At 34.5% G+C, this 17,907-nt stretch overlaps 1 protein-coding gene across 4 annotated transcripts in view; it reads right to left on the bottom strand.

Moving 5' to 3' along the window:
• Window positions 1–16,471, bottom strand: part of LOC128209796 (sodium/calcium exchanger 3-like) — a 73,149-nt gene extending 56,678 nt beyond the window's left edge. For all 4 annotated transcript variants that reach the window (XM_052914007.1, XM_052914006.1, XM_052914008.1 and 1 more), the window contains exon 1: window positions 14,209–16,471. In XM_052914007.1, the coding sequence (XP_052769967.1) occupies window positions 14,209–15,914 (1,706 nt within the window). In that variant the 5' untranslated portion in view covers window positions 15,915–16,471. The remainder of the gene's footprint in view (window positions 1–14,208) is intronic.
• Between the last annotated feature and the right edge of the window lie 1,436 nt (window positions 16,472–17,907).

Below are 17,907 nucleotides of genomic sequence, written 5' to 3'. Positions count from 1 at the left end.
CTTATATAATGAGTTATGCCAAACATTGTAGCTTTTGCACAAAGCTATGAACAACATCATGGACAATGTCGTAGATTTTGCACAATTTAGATATGAACAACAACATGGACATTGAAGAAACCTGGTGGCTACAACAATGATTACCTCTTTTTCTTAAAACAACTCCATAACCATTGAACTAGACAATACATGTGGAGAAGAGCGAACATAAGTTGAATACCTTGAAACAAAATAACAGTCATAAAACATGCTATCTGCAGGAATAAATATTGGCTTTGGAAACATTTCCGAAGCTACTTAGATTGTAATAAAATCCTTTCTATTTCACTCTGGAACTGCCAGCTTATCAATGAACTGGCACTAAATAAAATAATATTCTTAATATATCACAATTATACGGAGAAAATGTACCAAATTAAATAAGAACTTTGCAGTCAGGGTACTTTTTTCTGTTCCTTTAGTTCAAGGCTTGAACAACATTCAACATGTTTTGTAAAGTCTAACTTGGCCACAAATTAAATGTCGTGTTTAGTCTAACTTGCCACAAAATGTTGTGTAAAAGTCTAACATGGCCAAGCTTATTAGAGCTCCATATGTTTTGTTAAGTCTAACATGGCCAAAATTTAAATGTTGTGTAAAGTCTAACTTGCCACAAAATGTTGTGTAAAAGTCTAACATGGCCACAAGATGTATTTTAAAGTCTAACATGGCCACAAGATGTATTTTAAAGTCTAACATGGCCACAAAATGTATTGTAAAGTCTAACATGCCACAAAATGTTACATGTAAGGTCTAACATGGCCACAAAATGTATTGCAAAGTCTAACATGGCCACAAAATGTTTTGTAAAGTCTTACATGGCCACAAAATGTTTTGTAAAGTTTAACATATCTATAGGCGATGGGGACCAATGACAAAGTATACTAGTGTTCTAATATCATCAACACAGTGTAGCAGAATAATCATATTCGGAAAATAAAACTCTTCTTCAAATGCAGTGCATGATCACATCAAACAAGGGACATAACTCAATAAATATTTTAGCCAGATTGATAAAGCCAAGTGTTAACAATTTTATGTCATATAAAGAAAGTTGCCACCATTGCAGACACACAGGCACTATATTCTTTTTCTTTGTAAACAAAACCAGCTAAACATGCAATCAAAATGGTGTTTATACAAAATTAGCTAAAGCAATCATAGAAGACTACTAAGATGGCACTGATCTGTGTTGCCAATAATAACATCACTAACAACTGGAATAACAAAGACATATTTCCAGTTATCTTGATGTATGCTCCCAAATGAGCCATTTGGTCATCATAGATTGCATCCACATTATTCTGCACATGCTGCCATTGTTTCTCAATAACTTCTTGTTTCCAGAAAAACATTTCAACAGACTGTATTATGTATGCAACTACTGGGAAGCAACTGTAATTAAACACAGAAGTAAATGTCGCTCCTGCATCTTAAGCTTGTAACATTAAATAAGTAGGTATCTTTAACTACTAAGTTTCTAAATCAGTTACCAAAGCAACACACTTTTCCAAAGTTAACTCCCGTTTCTGACCAACTCACCACTCCAAAATTGGACTCACTTGCGCCCAAACAACTAAAAACGAAAAAAACAAAAAACAGATGACATCAGCAAAACCTAGAAACTATTATTGTTGATTTACCATGAATTATTGACAAGATCAATTCATTTGGATGCCGGTGGTATTTTCAGGCATTTCCAAATGCATCAAAATCCTAAACAGACATCCTAAAACCATGGTCTGCTTTAAAACACAACTGTAACTTGGTTGCAGATATCTTTCACCAATATCACTTCAGCTAATTCATCACATTTCCACTTGACAGCTTAGAAATCCAAACATGGAACAACTGAATGCGACAATACAGAGAACACAGGGGGAACATTCTAAGTCCACCACGGCAACTTAAGTTAAAAAGGTCACGGCATCAGAGAACATGCCTGCTGAGATACAGTTGGTAAATTCAACCAATGGGAAAACATGCATACTACATAGGACTTTTTAAGACCATTCACCATAAAAATACCCCAAAAACTTCAATCACTTAAATGAATGATTCAAATAAACATACTTCATTTATTAGGAATGTGTTGATATAAATTTGTAAACAAAGATTGAGTACAAGAAGGTTATTTTGCCACTAATGTTACAACTCAAAAACAACCTTAGTATTATCACAACAAATTGAAACACATCTCAGGCCTATTTTCATGGTATTTTGTCACTTGTTCTATCATAATTGTAAGAAAAAGACTTGCTGCAAAATAGAGCAGAATGTCTTACAGTGCTGACTTACTGGTCCATATAATGCCATAAGGCTCTCAGCAACAGCTCCATTTCTCAAATATTGAAGTACTTAGTTTAAGAAAGAGAAAGTACTTATAGAATGCAAATTCCCATGCAAGTAAATGATTGCTGCCTTTGAGTTTCATACTTGATTCAATGAAATATTTTTGCCTTCTTTTGAATCTCATTCCCCATGACATTGGCCGTCATGGCCGGTTCTTGCAGGAACAAACTCATGCAAATAAGAACAGTTCTATGCAACAATTTTCTCACCAGCTTCAGGCTTTCGATCATTCATGGAATTTTCTACATGCACCATTTATAACAGTGAAAAGCTCTTCAAAACAGACAATAGGCAATAAAAACAAAACACATGCTTCTTTTGAATTCCCAGTATCTTAGATGTACACAAAGACATTGAAAATAGAATATTGCACTTGATTTGTAATGAACTTCATCCAGGGCTGGCTAGCACTTCAATGAAAGCTGAAATTTGGTTCCGGAGATTCGAACTCTGCCAGCCAATTTCTGTGAACCAGGTGTGAACAAGGCTATGACATTTGCATCTGTGTCCTGTGATAAAGATTTCTGATGGGAAAACGCTAAGATTTTCGCATCAAATCCATTGTTTATGAGCAGAGTCACGATCTATGCTTCCTGTTAAGTTCTGACTATGCAATTTCGGAACAAAATAACCTTTTATATAATGATCTTCTACAACTGAGGTCAATTAATTAGCAAACAGAAATCTTTGAGAAAGCTTAAAAAGATTCAAAATCATGATCTGTCTTTCTTGTGAAGTTCTGACTTGTAAGCAATTTTTTAGGAAAATAATTTTTGATATTTTTTTTACAACAATTAATGTTAATCTATAAGAAAGCTTTGACGAAGAAAAAAAAGTAAAACAAATCCAAAGCAGACCATGCAATCACAATACTTGTGATTTACTGGAAATCAGTTAATCAAGGGGAATTACTCCTACATGATTATGGCCAGAATGATAGAACTTCATTTGCACAGGAAACTAAACTTACTAGATGAGTGTAAATACCAGGGTTTAATATTACTGCCTAAAAAAATTATCAACATAAAGCCAAGACTTGCATGCATTTTAGGAACTCAAAAATAATAAGCCATAATTGATCATTTACCTTACGAGCCTGATCTGAGAATATGGAACTGACATAAAAGACAGAAAAGTACACTTTATGCATGTCACACCATGGCAATAAGTAGACTGTCATTTATCTGGAAAAATATCCTACTAATTAAACATGATTACCATGTGCAAAAATCTACTACTGGTGCAATTTTCCAGAAAATTGGCCAATTTTGATTTTTTTTCTGTTACCTCTGGAATGTTCATTTCTGCATAGTTTTTGTGCAATCAAAGAGCATGCTATGGCCCATTCACCGTAGACTGAGAAAACACCCCAAATGTTTCAAACACATTTTGTTGTAAAGTTGTATAGTATGCAAACAAAACCATCACTGACAATGGCACATTGTGTTTTATATTCTGGGCAAAGCTTAGCCTACATACTATCCAAGATCCCATCCTCCGTCGTCAGCTGAGCGGCTCATATTTTTTTTTTTTTTAAAGTACATCAGACTGTTGGATTAATCATCCATCATATTCAAAGGTAGAATTTTCAAATGATAATGGATGAATATTATACATAATTTTAATGTTCTTTGAAACTAACAAGATATGTGTGAATCAATTTATGTATAATATATAATTATGTGTAAATAATTATTGTTTAAGGCCAAAATGGAATATAAGCATTTTTTCACAACCTTCTCAAAACTGCTGACATTAAGTTGTGAAATATATCTCAACATTCAGCCAATCTCAGCATGATCTTTTCATCCTGCTAGAGTACCCAGCGCTTACATTTTGGCAAAATATTCTAAATTATTCAAAGAAAGAATTAATCCCATTCGGAATCACCTCCTATGTCAGATTACAGTATGGAGTTTTAAAAGAACCTGATGATAATAAATACTTTTGATACTTACAAAATCTATCAGTTATATCGTTTGCTGTCATTTGCTTTACTAAACCTATTAAGGCCTAAAAAAACAACATTTGGTTCGGGTCACCCGACCCTAGCTACGAAATAGGTGCCGACCCTACTGTTTTTATAGTCAGTGTTCTGTACTTTGTTTTCTTGGAAAATTTCAATGTTTCCCACAATAATACAATGAAAACTACAGGGTCAAGCCCAGTAAGCAAACAACTCTGGTTTTACCAAGTGCAGTGGGAAACGGAACACTAGGTGTAGAACCAAAAGAAAACACTCACTAGGTTAAATAGTTTTTGAGTTTTGAGCGACATAAGTTCACAATACTTACGGATAGAATTTCTGACACGACTGACAACAGACAGAATTTCTAACGCACAGACTAACAACGGACAGAATTTCTGACGCACAGACTGACAACGGGCAGAATTTCTGACGCACAGACTGACAAGGGACAGAATTTCTGATGCACAGACTGACAACGGACAGAATTTCTGATGCACAGACTGACAACGGACAGAATTTCTGATGCACAGACTGACAAGGGCATTTTCTAAGTCACCCCTTATTTTTGTGGGGGCATAATTATCAAATATAAACCCTGTTTAGAGGTAGAAGGTTAGGGTCCAAACACCACTGATGGACTGAGAAACAACATTATACACACACAACAAATAGCTATATCAATAAATGATAAAATAACCACCTTGGAGTTCACTGGGGATTTAAACTTGTTTATGCGTGCATAACGTCACAATTGTCCGGACATTTAACAATAATAACAAAATTTAAAAATTAACTCTCATCGATGTAAGCATCAAAAATAAATGAAGGTTAAAGTAAAACTCACCAATAAACTGATAAATAATTTCAAGTCACACAGTTTGTTGGTATTTTATGATATTTTAGGCCCTAGAATGGTCAATCCATAATTTATGGGTGACTCTGAAGATTCAACTTATCTGTTTACACTACAGGTTAATACAATATTTGGTTTTCACTCTTACAATGAAAGTTTTGTTACCACTTTTATTGAAACAACAGTTTTCATTAGGAAAGTCAAACATGGCCTGACAGGTAAACCCATTTCCATTTATCGATGTTATTGCTACACTTGCAGCTTAACTGATGTTGAAAAGCATTCTAATAATAACACTCCTGTTTAATCTCATTTGACTGTTGTTCTACAAATGAAATTAGATGCAGAATCTGAAATAAAAATCTTCTGCAAAAGAAACCAGTGTGTGCTTACCACATGATAAATGACCTCATGTATGCTACATCAGAAGGCAACATTTTGCTTAAAATGAAGACTTAGAACAAAGAAAACTTTTCTTTTTCTTCACCAATATTAATCTGGAATGGAAGTGTACTAGTTTTTGTTCATTAAGAATAACCTGTTTTATGTTGTATTTAATTACCTTTTGATAAGATGGAAAATATCAATAAATGCTTAAGTCTGCGTTCTATAAAACATGTAAATAATCATACTTAAACTACCCAGTAAGAATGAAAAATTGGAAATCTATCACTGAGAAGAGAGATGGACCAGAAGTTCTGTCCCAATCAATCAACATAGCAAGTTCACTCCAGGGAAATTACAACAAAACATCACGATTCTGAACATCATCTCTCTGACCAATGTTTGTTGTTGTTGTTTTTGTTTTTTTTTGGGGGGGGGGACCGAAAAGATTCCTCTTCAAAGTCAATGATGTAATTTGTTGGAGCTGATACCATTCAATGACCAGTGCTATCACAATGGTTGATCACTTTTTACAGACCTGGCAGATTCAGATCATACTAATGATGAATCATTTATAAGCCTAGAAATAACCCCTGAGATCTGTTTTCTATCTTGCACAATTGTCACTTTAAACACTTTTTCTCATAAATAATTCAAATATTTTATTTTATCAACTTAACCCTTGTAATTTAAGGGTACTTATTATTTATCACTAATGTGATTGTGTCAATTCATTTATATTTGGCAGTTGCTCCCTTGAAACAATTTTGTTTAATTTGTTATGCTGCAGAAAGTATTTATATACATTCAAACCCCGTTGGTTCGAACTCCCATGGACCAGCGAATATACCTCGAGCCTCGGAAAACTCGAGCCAAGCTGGAATACTTACATTCAGCAAAATGAACTCGGTCCTAAACATTCACTTCGAGCCAACGAGAAATTCAACCATAGCGAGTTCGAGCCAATGGGGTTTGCCTGTATATAAACTGTACTCTTATTCACATGAAAGAACTGATATATGAACATTTTAAAACGAGTTTAAGTGCAAGCTTTTTTATACTTTCAAATCAAGGTGAGGTTCTAAATTATACAATTGAGCATAATATTTGTAAAAGAATACACCCCCCTCCCCACCCACAACCCACCAAAGGTTTTAATTCCTCTTCTAAAAAGGTTGGCAAATAAAAAAGTACTTTAAATAGTTTACAGTGTAGTCGATTTCTTCAATCACAGTTATTCCTAAACTCTTAGTTTAAGTCTATTTATTTTACAATTGTGGAACATATTAAATTATTACAGCAATTTATTAATCACTCTCTTTGGCACGATGTTTCGCAGGAGTATGGTCTTGTGTTGTGGGGGAAACCGGAGTACCCAGAGGAAACCCACTTGTCCTCTTGTCTTGGACTGGAGGTAACTTATTTAATGCTATATAATAGAATGCATTTTATATATTTCATGATCTACTATCAAAAATGATGCAGATATTCCCCTCTCTAATATAGGGCTCTTGAAACTGCCTTGATAAAAACAAACAAAGTTATGAGAGTAGTTCTAATGACAAATCTATAGTTTTTATATAAAGTCAATAATTCTCCTGATAGTGAGCAAACAGCATTATCATGAAAACACTGAATCTAATCATTTTATAAAGAACTGGACACAGCAAAATGAGGTGGTGGCAAATTATGTGCATTCATTCAGGATACTACATGTCTGTCAGACTATATATTGACTCGAGGCTGCCCGAGGCTGCCCGGCAAATCATACAATATCATCATCCTACACCACAAACCACAGTAAAACAGATAATAGCTTGCCTCATGTAATCAATAGCATGCTTTAATGAATGGGTTTAAGGCAATTAGCACATGAAATCACTGTTTATAACAGTTACATCTGAGCTTGGAGTTTTCTACTTGATAAACTATTGCTGTAAAGTTCAAGGTCACAAGTAAAACTCTTTTCACCAAGAAAATCAAACATCTTCTGTAAATATACATAATGATGGGACATTTATCAACCCTCAATAAATCCTGTAAGATCTGTTACCATGCAGTTGTGATGCAGCTTTTCACCTGGAAAGAACAATCTGCAGGTGATTATTGTTTAATTAGATCTTGTCACTGATAAGCCTAGCCAACATCAGATCAGCAGTGTTATATCTCATGAATAATTAGATTTTCTAGCAAATAGGTATCTCGGCACAAACCCCAGTACAATTTACACTGTAAAAACTTTTTATGTTGATCACAACCTTCTGGCATTGCAGATACTCAGCGTTTTTTGAATGCATGTGCATCTATTAAGAATACACATGTTGGGTTGGAGCCAGTATGGGGGCTGTGGGTGGTTTTGGGTGTTGAAGGAGGACACCAATCTTGGAATTACGACAAATTGTAAAATTTGTTGTTTAACCCATTTCATTCGGGATACACCTTTTGGTGTAGTTACCCTTTACATGCGGGATACACCAAAAGGTGTAGTTTTTGACGTACTGAACTTTCACTTTATTTACTTTCGTTTTGGCTGTATTGTTTCCGGTTTATACGTTTTCCGGAATGACCGGATGTTATGCGCAGATAGATGCGCAGAAAATTTTAATGAAGAAATAATTTTAAAACTCAAAAATCGAGTTAAATTTAAGCTTTTTATTGCGATTTTGATGCAAATTTTTGTTGAAATGGATAGGACTTTCGACCACAGTGACGATAGTGATATTGGGATGGTTATAATGACGAAGTTTATGTGAATTTGTTTGATACAAACAGAAGACATATTAAAACATCGATAGAAATCACAAACTATGACATTTGCATTATTTGGTGGAGTTTTTATGACGATCTTAAGGAGTTCTAGAATGATTGAATGACAAAGAGGATCACCCCAAGGTTTCCAAGTGGGAATACAAAGAATGGTGGTCCTAAAGAACAATATGACCCAAGAAAGCCAGGATATTGCACTACTGTCATTTATCAATAAAACTGTTATGGGGGCAAGACTTCTGGACCTTACTGGTTGAGGATTCAAACTGCTATGCCAACCAACATCGCGATGAACATCCACCCGCCCGATTTGCTCCGAAGTGGACATGGGATGATATAAACTGTTATAACTTTTTATAGATTTAAAATATATGCATAATTCTTTCTGCATTTTAAAGACAGATTAATTTAGAAACTTTCATACATTGGATTATGTGACATTAGAAAAAAATTATGTGTGATTTTTTTGCTTTCAATTGGTGCATATTTATTTTTTGGTGTTTTTTTTTTCATCATCACCTGGTTAACTTGCAAATAATAATTTATTTAAAATCATTTGCTAATAAAACTTACATAAACATGTGCAGATTTTTATTTCCTTTCCAAATATGTAATCTTTATTGGGTCTTGTACCAATAATAAAGAAGTTATTAGTGTTTATACAACACAATGGTCATAAAAGGGCAGCTGGCTTATCAGTCATTGGAAAATGCCCAGATATTCAAGGTATCATATCTAACTGGGTCTCAGAATGAAATGGGTTAACATAGGTTGCCAATGTGCCAGTCAAAATCAGTGGTCAAAATTATTAAAAGCTGCAAGCTTTATGCATAACACTAAGCGTAATGAATAAATAACTCTATCAAATGACAATTATAAATTGTCACCTGACTTAAAATTGACTTCTTTATATTGGTCCAGCTTTATTACCTGACATTACAAATTTTTGGTTTCAAATGCCTAAAACTTTTGAATAAAAAAACCTTTTTATCACTTAATAAGTAGCTGAAGTTCAATAAAAAAGCCTTGAATACACATTATTCATCAAGGGTTCGAACAGATGATAATTGCCAATCCTGAAAAAAAGCCCAGTCATTGAAATGAGACTTTTGGATGGACAAGCTTGAATTCTTATGCTATTGCTTGGCATCTTTTTAACTAGCCCTGCTATACAAAATTCAGACTTTGAGCCAGCCCAGAAGACATTTTACCAGTCAGGTCTGGCAGGATTGTGTCTAAGTTTCGACCACTGATAGCCAGTGCTCAGTCTGTTCAAGTATGAGGGTTTCATTCCTAGTGCAGGGTTAAGGGCTTCGACCCCTTTTGAAACTGTTTTCAAAGTCATTTATATTCATTTCAAGATACATAATTCTAACTGTTTTTGAGGCAGATATCCAAGCAGAAAAAAGTATTATACAACTGTACAATAGTCTGAAGCTAAAAGCTCTCATTCTTAATTTCAGGAATAATCCTGAACTTAAGTATTCCTGATTCATAGACGTTTTGATAATGAAAGTTTGTTTGATAATGAGAGTAACAATGCCATAACACAATCTTGCGCATGGAACAAACACCCTATTACAGAAAATGAAAATGGACATGCAAAAATGCAATAAACCAAACTGGATAAAACAGGCGCCATATATGTAATGATTTTCTGACTATACCTATATCTCACAGAGACCTCTGGAATAGAAAATTATCAGATACACAATAATCAACAGGATTGGCCAATTAATATTGGATAGAAAGTCCAAGGGAATTTTTAGACCAGCTTTTTAGATACATCATTATGGTAATTATTCTTTCATTATCAATACTGGTTCCATCTAGCATGAACTGTTCAAAGAAAAGTTTGCCAAGAATCATTCAGAACTCAAAGGTTAAAAGTTGAGATTGCATCTAATGATATCTTAATTGTAACTGGTCTTGACAACAGCTGTTCTGAATCAAAAAGCATTCATAGACAAAGATTGTGTCTAAAAAAGATGTTATTTCATAATCTTGTTTGATGAAGAGGGTAGGGAGCAGAAGGTGGCTTTTGCTGAGCTTATATTAGCAAATCTTCAGCCTATTCAAATTCTACGAAACCAGCGGATCAAGAAATCATTTTTTTTTTCTTGGGCCTAACGCATAAGCATTGTTTTAAGGGATGGCATTACTTCTGCAGCTTATACACAGGAGAAGCTAATGAAAAACATGTTGAATCAGTCACCACAGAAATCCTGCCACATTCCTCTATCTATATTGCTTCCAAACTCGCCTACTTTACCTGACACAGCATGTACAATAATGCAGCACCAGTGGTACCTAGAAGATTCCAACTTACATTTAGTGTAACACATGAAATAGGATTTGTATTTTTTCTGTTACATGTTGTTATCATATCATTTTTGAGTGTTCAATCTTATTAGTTTGAAGAGGACTGTGCATTATTGTGTTATCAATTTTATCAATATGTGATCAGTCAACTTGCAATTGCATGCCTATATATAGGGACTAGCAAAACGTTGAAGAGATTGTTCAAAGTTTATTCAAGAACACTTAACACTTCAAATTAGGCCAAAACTGTATTTAAACGTCAGTCATCAAACCTGGACCAGCAGACCAGCTGAATGGTAAACTGTAACCAGCCAAACATTTTTTAAGTGCAACAATGGTTGACTTCATATTTTCAGACAATGAGCCTAACCAACAGGACAGTGGCTGGAACTTGTAACTGACCACAATCAGTTTCACTTGTCCGAAAGTGATATATTCAGTCATCAAAATAAGACTTTGAATGCTCAAGCCTGAAGTCTTATACTATTGCTTGGCATCATATTTTTAACCAGCCCCGCTATATAAAATTTAGAATTTGAGCAAGCCCAGAAGACTTTTTACCAGTACACGGCTTTTGGGCTTGTGTTAATTTCAACCACTGTATATTCTTAATTTAGTGCTTTTAAAAACATAAAAAGTAACAACCATATGTGCTTGCACACTTATACTTACTCCAACATGTAACAATAGCATAATATGAATATATATATATATATATATATATATATATATATATAAAAAAAAATCTGCAAGCACCACATATCTGTTTAATATTGCTGTTGCCAATTTGCACTAGTTCATTCACGCTTGTCATGATAAGTCTTAAACTACAACTAGCCCGAGACAGTTTTAACCATGCAGTATTCTGTTGGTTCTCTCTAGAGCAGAGGGTTGTGCCAAAGACTAGTGCAGTTATAGCAGACTAATATTCTTGTTGACTGAGGACCACTCAACCAGATTCCGTCATTCTCTTTCTGATAACATTGCTTCTACATGTTTGCAAAATATTTTGTCAAGCTGTCTGACTATAGCATTATGCCTTTCTAGGAATATGAATATGGGTGTACGTTAGTGGTCGAAATTAATACAAGCCTTCAAGATCTGCACTAGTGAAATGCCTTCTTGGCATGTAGCAGGTCTTGCTAAAAAATTGATGCCAAACAGAAGTATAAGAATTTGGTCTTTTTCATCCAAAAGTCTAATTATGATGACTAGTATGTATATATATATATGTCTTTTGTGTGATGGGCTCCTGTATGTACACCCTCTACTAAGGTATACATTTGTCATGTTCCTGTCTCCAGACTTCTAGTAATTTCTTGTTCTCTGCTATTTGTTTTGGCAACAGATAGAATTTATGTACAGCAGAACAGAAAACAAAAATCAGCAGAAAACAGATTTTCCCTGGATTTTGAATCCAACATGTGTTGCAACAGTGGAAATGAATGAACATCAATAACGTCTATACTTTCTTCTGTAAAATATGACAAATATACAACATAATTATTGTACTAGTTATCAACAGCTTGATTTATTTCTCAAAACCAGCATGTTTCACCATTTCACCTTACATATGGATTGCACTCTCACTCAGATGGCACTCTTACTCGGCCTAAATCTTAGTAACCCTGCCCTATCTATGAGTTGAATTTAATCCTCAAAAAGTAAGTTTAATTCACCACTAGAGTCAAAATTTAACTCTCAGGTTAATGTCTTAGTCAAATATTTACACCAATGTTGATTCCTTGCAATACTTTATGAGAAAACCTTTGTTTTATATGTGGCTTATAAGTGAACTTCTTTTTTGCATAATGTTGAATCAGAAAGTTTTTGCAAATAATTTCCATGAACCATAACATCTGTATGATGTTTGGTCATAATTAGGTGCAAAGACAAATGATTATAAAGAGAAGATCAGTAACTACATGCACATGTACCAGATCATCAATATATGCTCTTTTTCGCCCAACCCAACCCTACAATCTGTACACACATTATTTCCATATAAAATGTAAATGCCTATTGATTTATCTCTTCATCATTACCATCAGTAACATAATTGCCATCTTTTGTTCTCTGGGTAATAAATTATGAAGGAAACTCAAGAGGTCTCATCAGGTCATCACACACTTGGTTTACCATTAAGGAGTGTTTCCAATGTTTTGGTACACACTTGATTCCAGGCAATTTGGGGTGGTATTCCAGATGGGTGGCCAGGTTAGCCTTAGTATGCCTAGACTCCACTGATCCATTAAACAATCAAGCACAAAAATGACAGTTATATAAATGATTTTCATTCACCATATAAAAAATGGTCAAATGAACTGATTTTTTTATCTGGGGAAGCCAACAACCCTCCTCCTACCTTAAAGCTATTTTGTTAATTTGGCTCATGGGAATGGGAATGTTCGAAAGTCTCAAACCCTTCAACTCTAAATAACAGCCTCTAGTCCATATACATTTAAAGTTAAAGTGAAATTAATACATCTTGGAAAAGCACTTTTACTCAAAATAATTTCTATTTTTCATTAATATTTCATTGTTAATTGTTAGTGTAAATGGCTAAACGCATATCTAAAGTAGAATTTATACGCAGCTGATTTAATATTGATATTGCTTATATTTTCTGGCCCCTTTGATGTAGCTATTACATAATGCAGCCATCTAGGGTATGACAGTGACGCGTGATATGTGATACTGTAAATGACTAAGCTGTGCCTAAAGAGAAAAAAACGACAAAATGCGAAGCCATATATGTTAGAATGTGATAGGCACAAACTCCTGCTTCATGTGACTCGATATTTATATAAAATAAAATAATACAATGGAAGGTACAGGAAAAAGCCACATAGTGAACACTTTCAAGAAAACCCTGTTTAGTCTTTACAAATATAACAAAATTATATAAATCAGTTAAATATTGAAAAATTACCTGACAGTTAAATAAGATATAACTCCAAAAAAATTAAAAAAATGTCAAATTTAAAAAAAACAGTTTATGGATTTAAAAACCAACCTTAAATTGTTTGCAAAATGCTACATGATATAACATGCACTCATTCATAAAGAAAGTTTGTTTTTACAACATGCATCTAATATACTACAGCGTAAGAATTTAGTACATACATGTTTGTAATTTAAAGTTAATCCCCCATAAGGTCAAAATGACCTTATTAAAATGAGTGATTATCTCATGGTATTGGTATTGTAGATTTACTTACAGAGTAATCATCTTACAAACAGATCAATTGTTAAAAACAGGTGTGTTTTTTGAAAAAGGCAGGTTCTAAACCCGAGCAATTAATCAATTATCAATAACTGTCTCAAATAAGTTCGAGAAACAGCAAAGGTTATGATTTCACTACATTACTATCATGGAGTAATTGCAAGATAATTTGCTCTTTTTTGTAAAATGACCACAATCTCCATTCAATCACAAGTTAAATAAACACGGAAGTTTCAGTTGCCTTTTATCTACACGTACTTAAATTGTTTGTTATAACAGTGAACAAAATAAACTTACTCAGTTTCGTCGTTCCCGAAGATGAGCTCACTGTCAACGATTTCATAGTCCTTGCCTCCTTTTGCTGTTCCATCTGACGTCTTGTACGGCACCTTCACGGTTCCACGCGCCCCGGAGGATCGCACCACCTTGATTTCAATTTCCCCAATGGCCTCAGAAACTTTAACATCCTTCTCTTCAAAGTGGAATATTCCTGGATGGTCATCATCAAGAATCATCACGGTTGCAAGGAAGGGGGTTCCAAGTTTGGCATAGTTACTGACACTATTGGGATCGATCATTCTTTCACCATCTAAAATTCTTAGGTTACTTAAACGCACATACAAGTGCTCATCTTCTTCAAAAAGATCATCATCAATAACAGTCAGGGGAAACTGCTTATGCACCTCACCAGGATAGAAAATCAGCGTTCCTTCAGTAAATTCATAGTCAGAACCAGCATTAGCAGTTCCATCTTCAGTTTTGTAATCAACATACAAGGTTTTGCTAAGGTCACCACCAAATCTAGTGACGGTCAAGTTGAATGTACCAACATTTTCCATGACAGTATAGTGTCCTGGGTCGAAGGAAACCCTAGTGATGCCTTCATCTTCAAGGTCAACACGCACATCTTCAAGACTGGCTTTCTTTTCTATTTTGGATTTCTTGATGACATTTCCACTTCCAGTGAGTTTCCTTGTTGCTTGAATTCTGTAAAAGGCTCGACTCTTTGGACCACGGTTGATTGCTTCTAACTCTGCCATCTCTTCCAGCGTTTTCATGTCTGCATTAGGATTTTTCTTCCTAAGGTCTTTCAAGATGTCCATGAATTCTTTCCTGTGGGTTTCAAACTCTCTGACGTCTTTGTCTTGACTTTCCATGCCCGCAAATACAACATCGTCCCCAACATGGTTAGCTTTGCCCATTTCTGTGTCACCTTCAGAAGAAATGACAACACCAGTGTGCTTGCTCGACCGGTATTTCTTTGAAAGGAATTTGTACACAAATATCTGTTTATCTGCAATATATGCAGTTAGAACAGTAATTGGAAAGAACATGAATGTCACCACAGCTTCCCAAATATCTACAACACCATATGATGTCACAGACAGAATGAAATACAGCCAAAGATAGGCAAATATACTCCAAGAGGCAGTTATAATGAATACCCTTAAATGTTTGATTCTTCTAACTTCTTCGCCAGGCAAGCAAGAAACACAAATGGCCATGATGACAAACAAGTTAAATGCAGCACTTCCGACTATGGTTGCTGGACCCAATTCTCCAGCTTTAAAACCATTCATGAAGCAAATTTCAATTACGGACAGTAGAATTTCAGGTGCCGAAGAACCAAGGGCCATCAGCGTCAAGTTTGATACAGTCTCATTCCAAATCCTAACAGTGACAACTTGGGTCCCACCATCTGAGCGTTTGATAATGACATCTTTTTCCTTCGATGTAATTACTTCAATGGCTGCCATAAAGCGATCGGCCACAATGGAAACGCCTAAAAACATGTAGATCATTGCTGCCATATACACAATGGCTCGCGCTGCTTTGTCTCCTGCGCTTAAATTCCCAACTGGTGTCCACATTGGAATTAATATGCCAGGACGACATTCTTCAGAGTCTTTGGTACAGTTTGAAGCTTCAACAGTTACAAATTGACTAGAAATTGTTAATCCCAGCACAAATAGAATTACTATCTTAAACACTGGTGATGCCATGGTTTCTCAGTTAGTTTATGCACTAAATGCACAAGAAGATGAAAAAAAGTTTTCTTTTATTATAGAATTAAATACTTCTTCTTATACTTTTTTCACAAAACAAACATTATAATATTCTAACAAATACTTCCAACGGTGTCACATATCCATACTGGTACACATTCCTTTTTGTGAACACATGCTATTGTTCAATTTCAATTCATTTAGTCAATAAATAATACCAGCACTGTATTCCATGTTTAATCAAATCGGCCTTTAACCAATCCGTGTCAGTAGAAACACTTTATTATACTCAAAAACACATTATATACTGTCATTCTTCATGTACAAATCATACGTACACTCTGCAGAGCAGAGCCAGAGAAAACAAGCGTGGATCGATTGTCAAATATATTTCCTGCGATATTTAAATGTTCGAAAATGCACAGCTATAAATTTAAATAGCCAAAGACGTGCACAAAACTTTGCGATGTATACTTCAATCCATGGTGACACAAGAACGCTACTTTCTGAAAGAAACTCAAACACACTCCAGCTTCAGCAGCCGCAACTGTCACTCTGCGCTAAATAAGGCATTATGGGAGAACAGCGCCCTCATCAAATTTCCACGGGCAGGTACTCTGAGCGACGGACGCAAGAGACGAGAATCTTATAGGACGAGTTCTTTCCCTTACAGTAAAATATAATGTGACGATATTTTTTCATTTTAAAACTGAACAATATAACAGAATTTCCGTAACTTAATAATAACAGTACAGTTAAAAACCTACATCATATTACAGTGCTGTAGGCTAGCTAGGATGCGTTTCTTGAAAACTGAACGAAAACCTTGTTTCAATTGTCTGTCAGCTATATTTAAATGCCAACATCGTCGGGAATTACTGAGTTTTAAGAATATAGCCATGCCATTTATAAACAAGAAAGGCCATTGATTCACAGCATCAAGGGCGGCATGATTTAGTTTGCAAAGTTGAACAAATTATTTTGAAATTAATGACAAAAGAATTACAATATTGTTTTTATTTAAATATTCTTTTATCGATTTCTATTAAAACTGCACTCTCAAAGATTTACCGTTTTTACAACTTTTTTGTTTTTTGTCTTGGAATAAGCAAATTTTTGCGTAAATATCTGTAAACTAGTGATAAAAGACTGCTGACAAAATATTAGATCGCAGATTTTCAAATATCGGTTCGAAAACTAATGTTTTATGCGTTACCAGCGGTTTTAAACATGCTAGTTCTAAGACAAGACATCTGTGAGAGTGCAGCTTTAAACACGACGTGACAGCTTTTGTCCAGTCAATGTTAAAATAGGGTTGCAACGATACGAAAAAAGGATCTATGTATGTTGGAATAAGCTAGATCCGTATCACGATATATTGTGATTTTTTCTTAAACATATTCTTTAATCGGTTTCAATTAAAAACATCACCTGATATTACGATACTTATATTTTATTTTATGCAACATATATACAAGTAATTGCATATTTGCAGGTAATTCTGACTCATGGCTATTCATAAGATAATATAACTGTTAACTGATTTATCTGCTACATTATTTAAGATATTTTTTTTTTTTATTTCAGTTGCTTGTTTATTTTTCGAACATTTAATATTACTATCCATTTGTTGAAAACGGTGGAACAATAGTTGTTTAAGGTAGCTTGCAACTAATATTTTCAGTAAAGTAGGATCGTACTTTTAAGGAATGATGCATTATACAAATACATATAAATGTTTATAATTGAATCAAGTTTTTGCTTTAATTGTTTTGACTTTTTATTTGCATTATGTCTGTCATCGCCTGTCATTGATACCTGGTGGTAGATGACGATGTACTCTGTACAAGTCGCAATAAACTGTCTGTCTGTCTGTCTGTCTGTAAAACTATTAAGTATATATAATCAAAGGGGAGTAACTGCCGTGTAGTTAACCATATCAGTGACACAAGACCGCCGAAAATATTGTCTGATACTTTCACAAAACAAT

The sequence above is a fragment of the Mya arenaria genome, chromosome 11 (assembly GCF_026914265.1).
Source record: "Mya arenaria isolate MELC-2E11 chromosome 11, ASM2691426v1".
Classification (NCBI taxonomy): domain Eukaryota; kingdom Metazoa; phylum Mollusca; class Bivalvia; order Myida; family Myidae; genus Mya; species Mya arenaria.
Note: the sequence above shows the minus strand (reverse complement) of the source record. Positions and strands in the feature narration are given on the sequence as shown.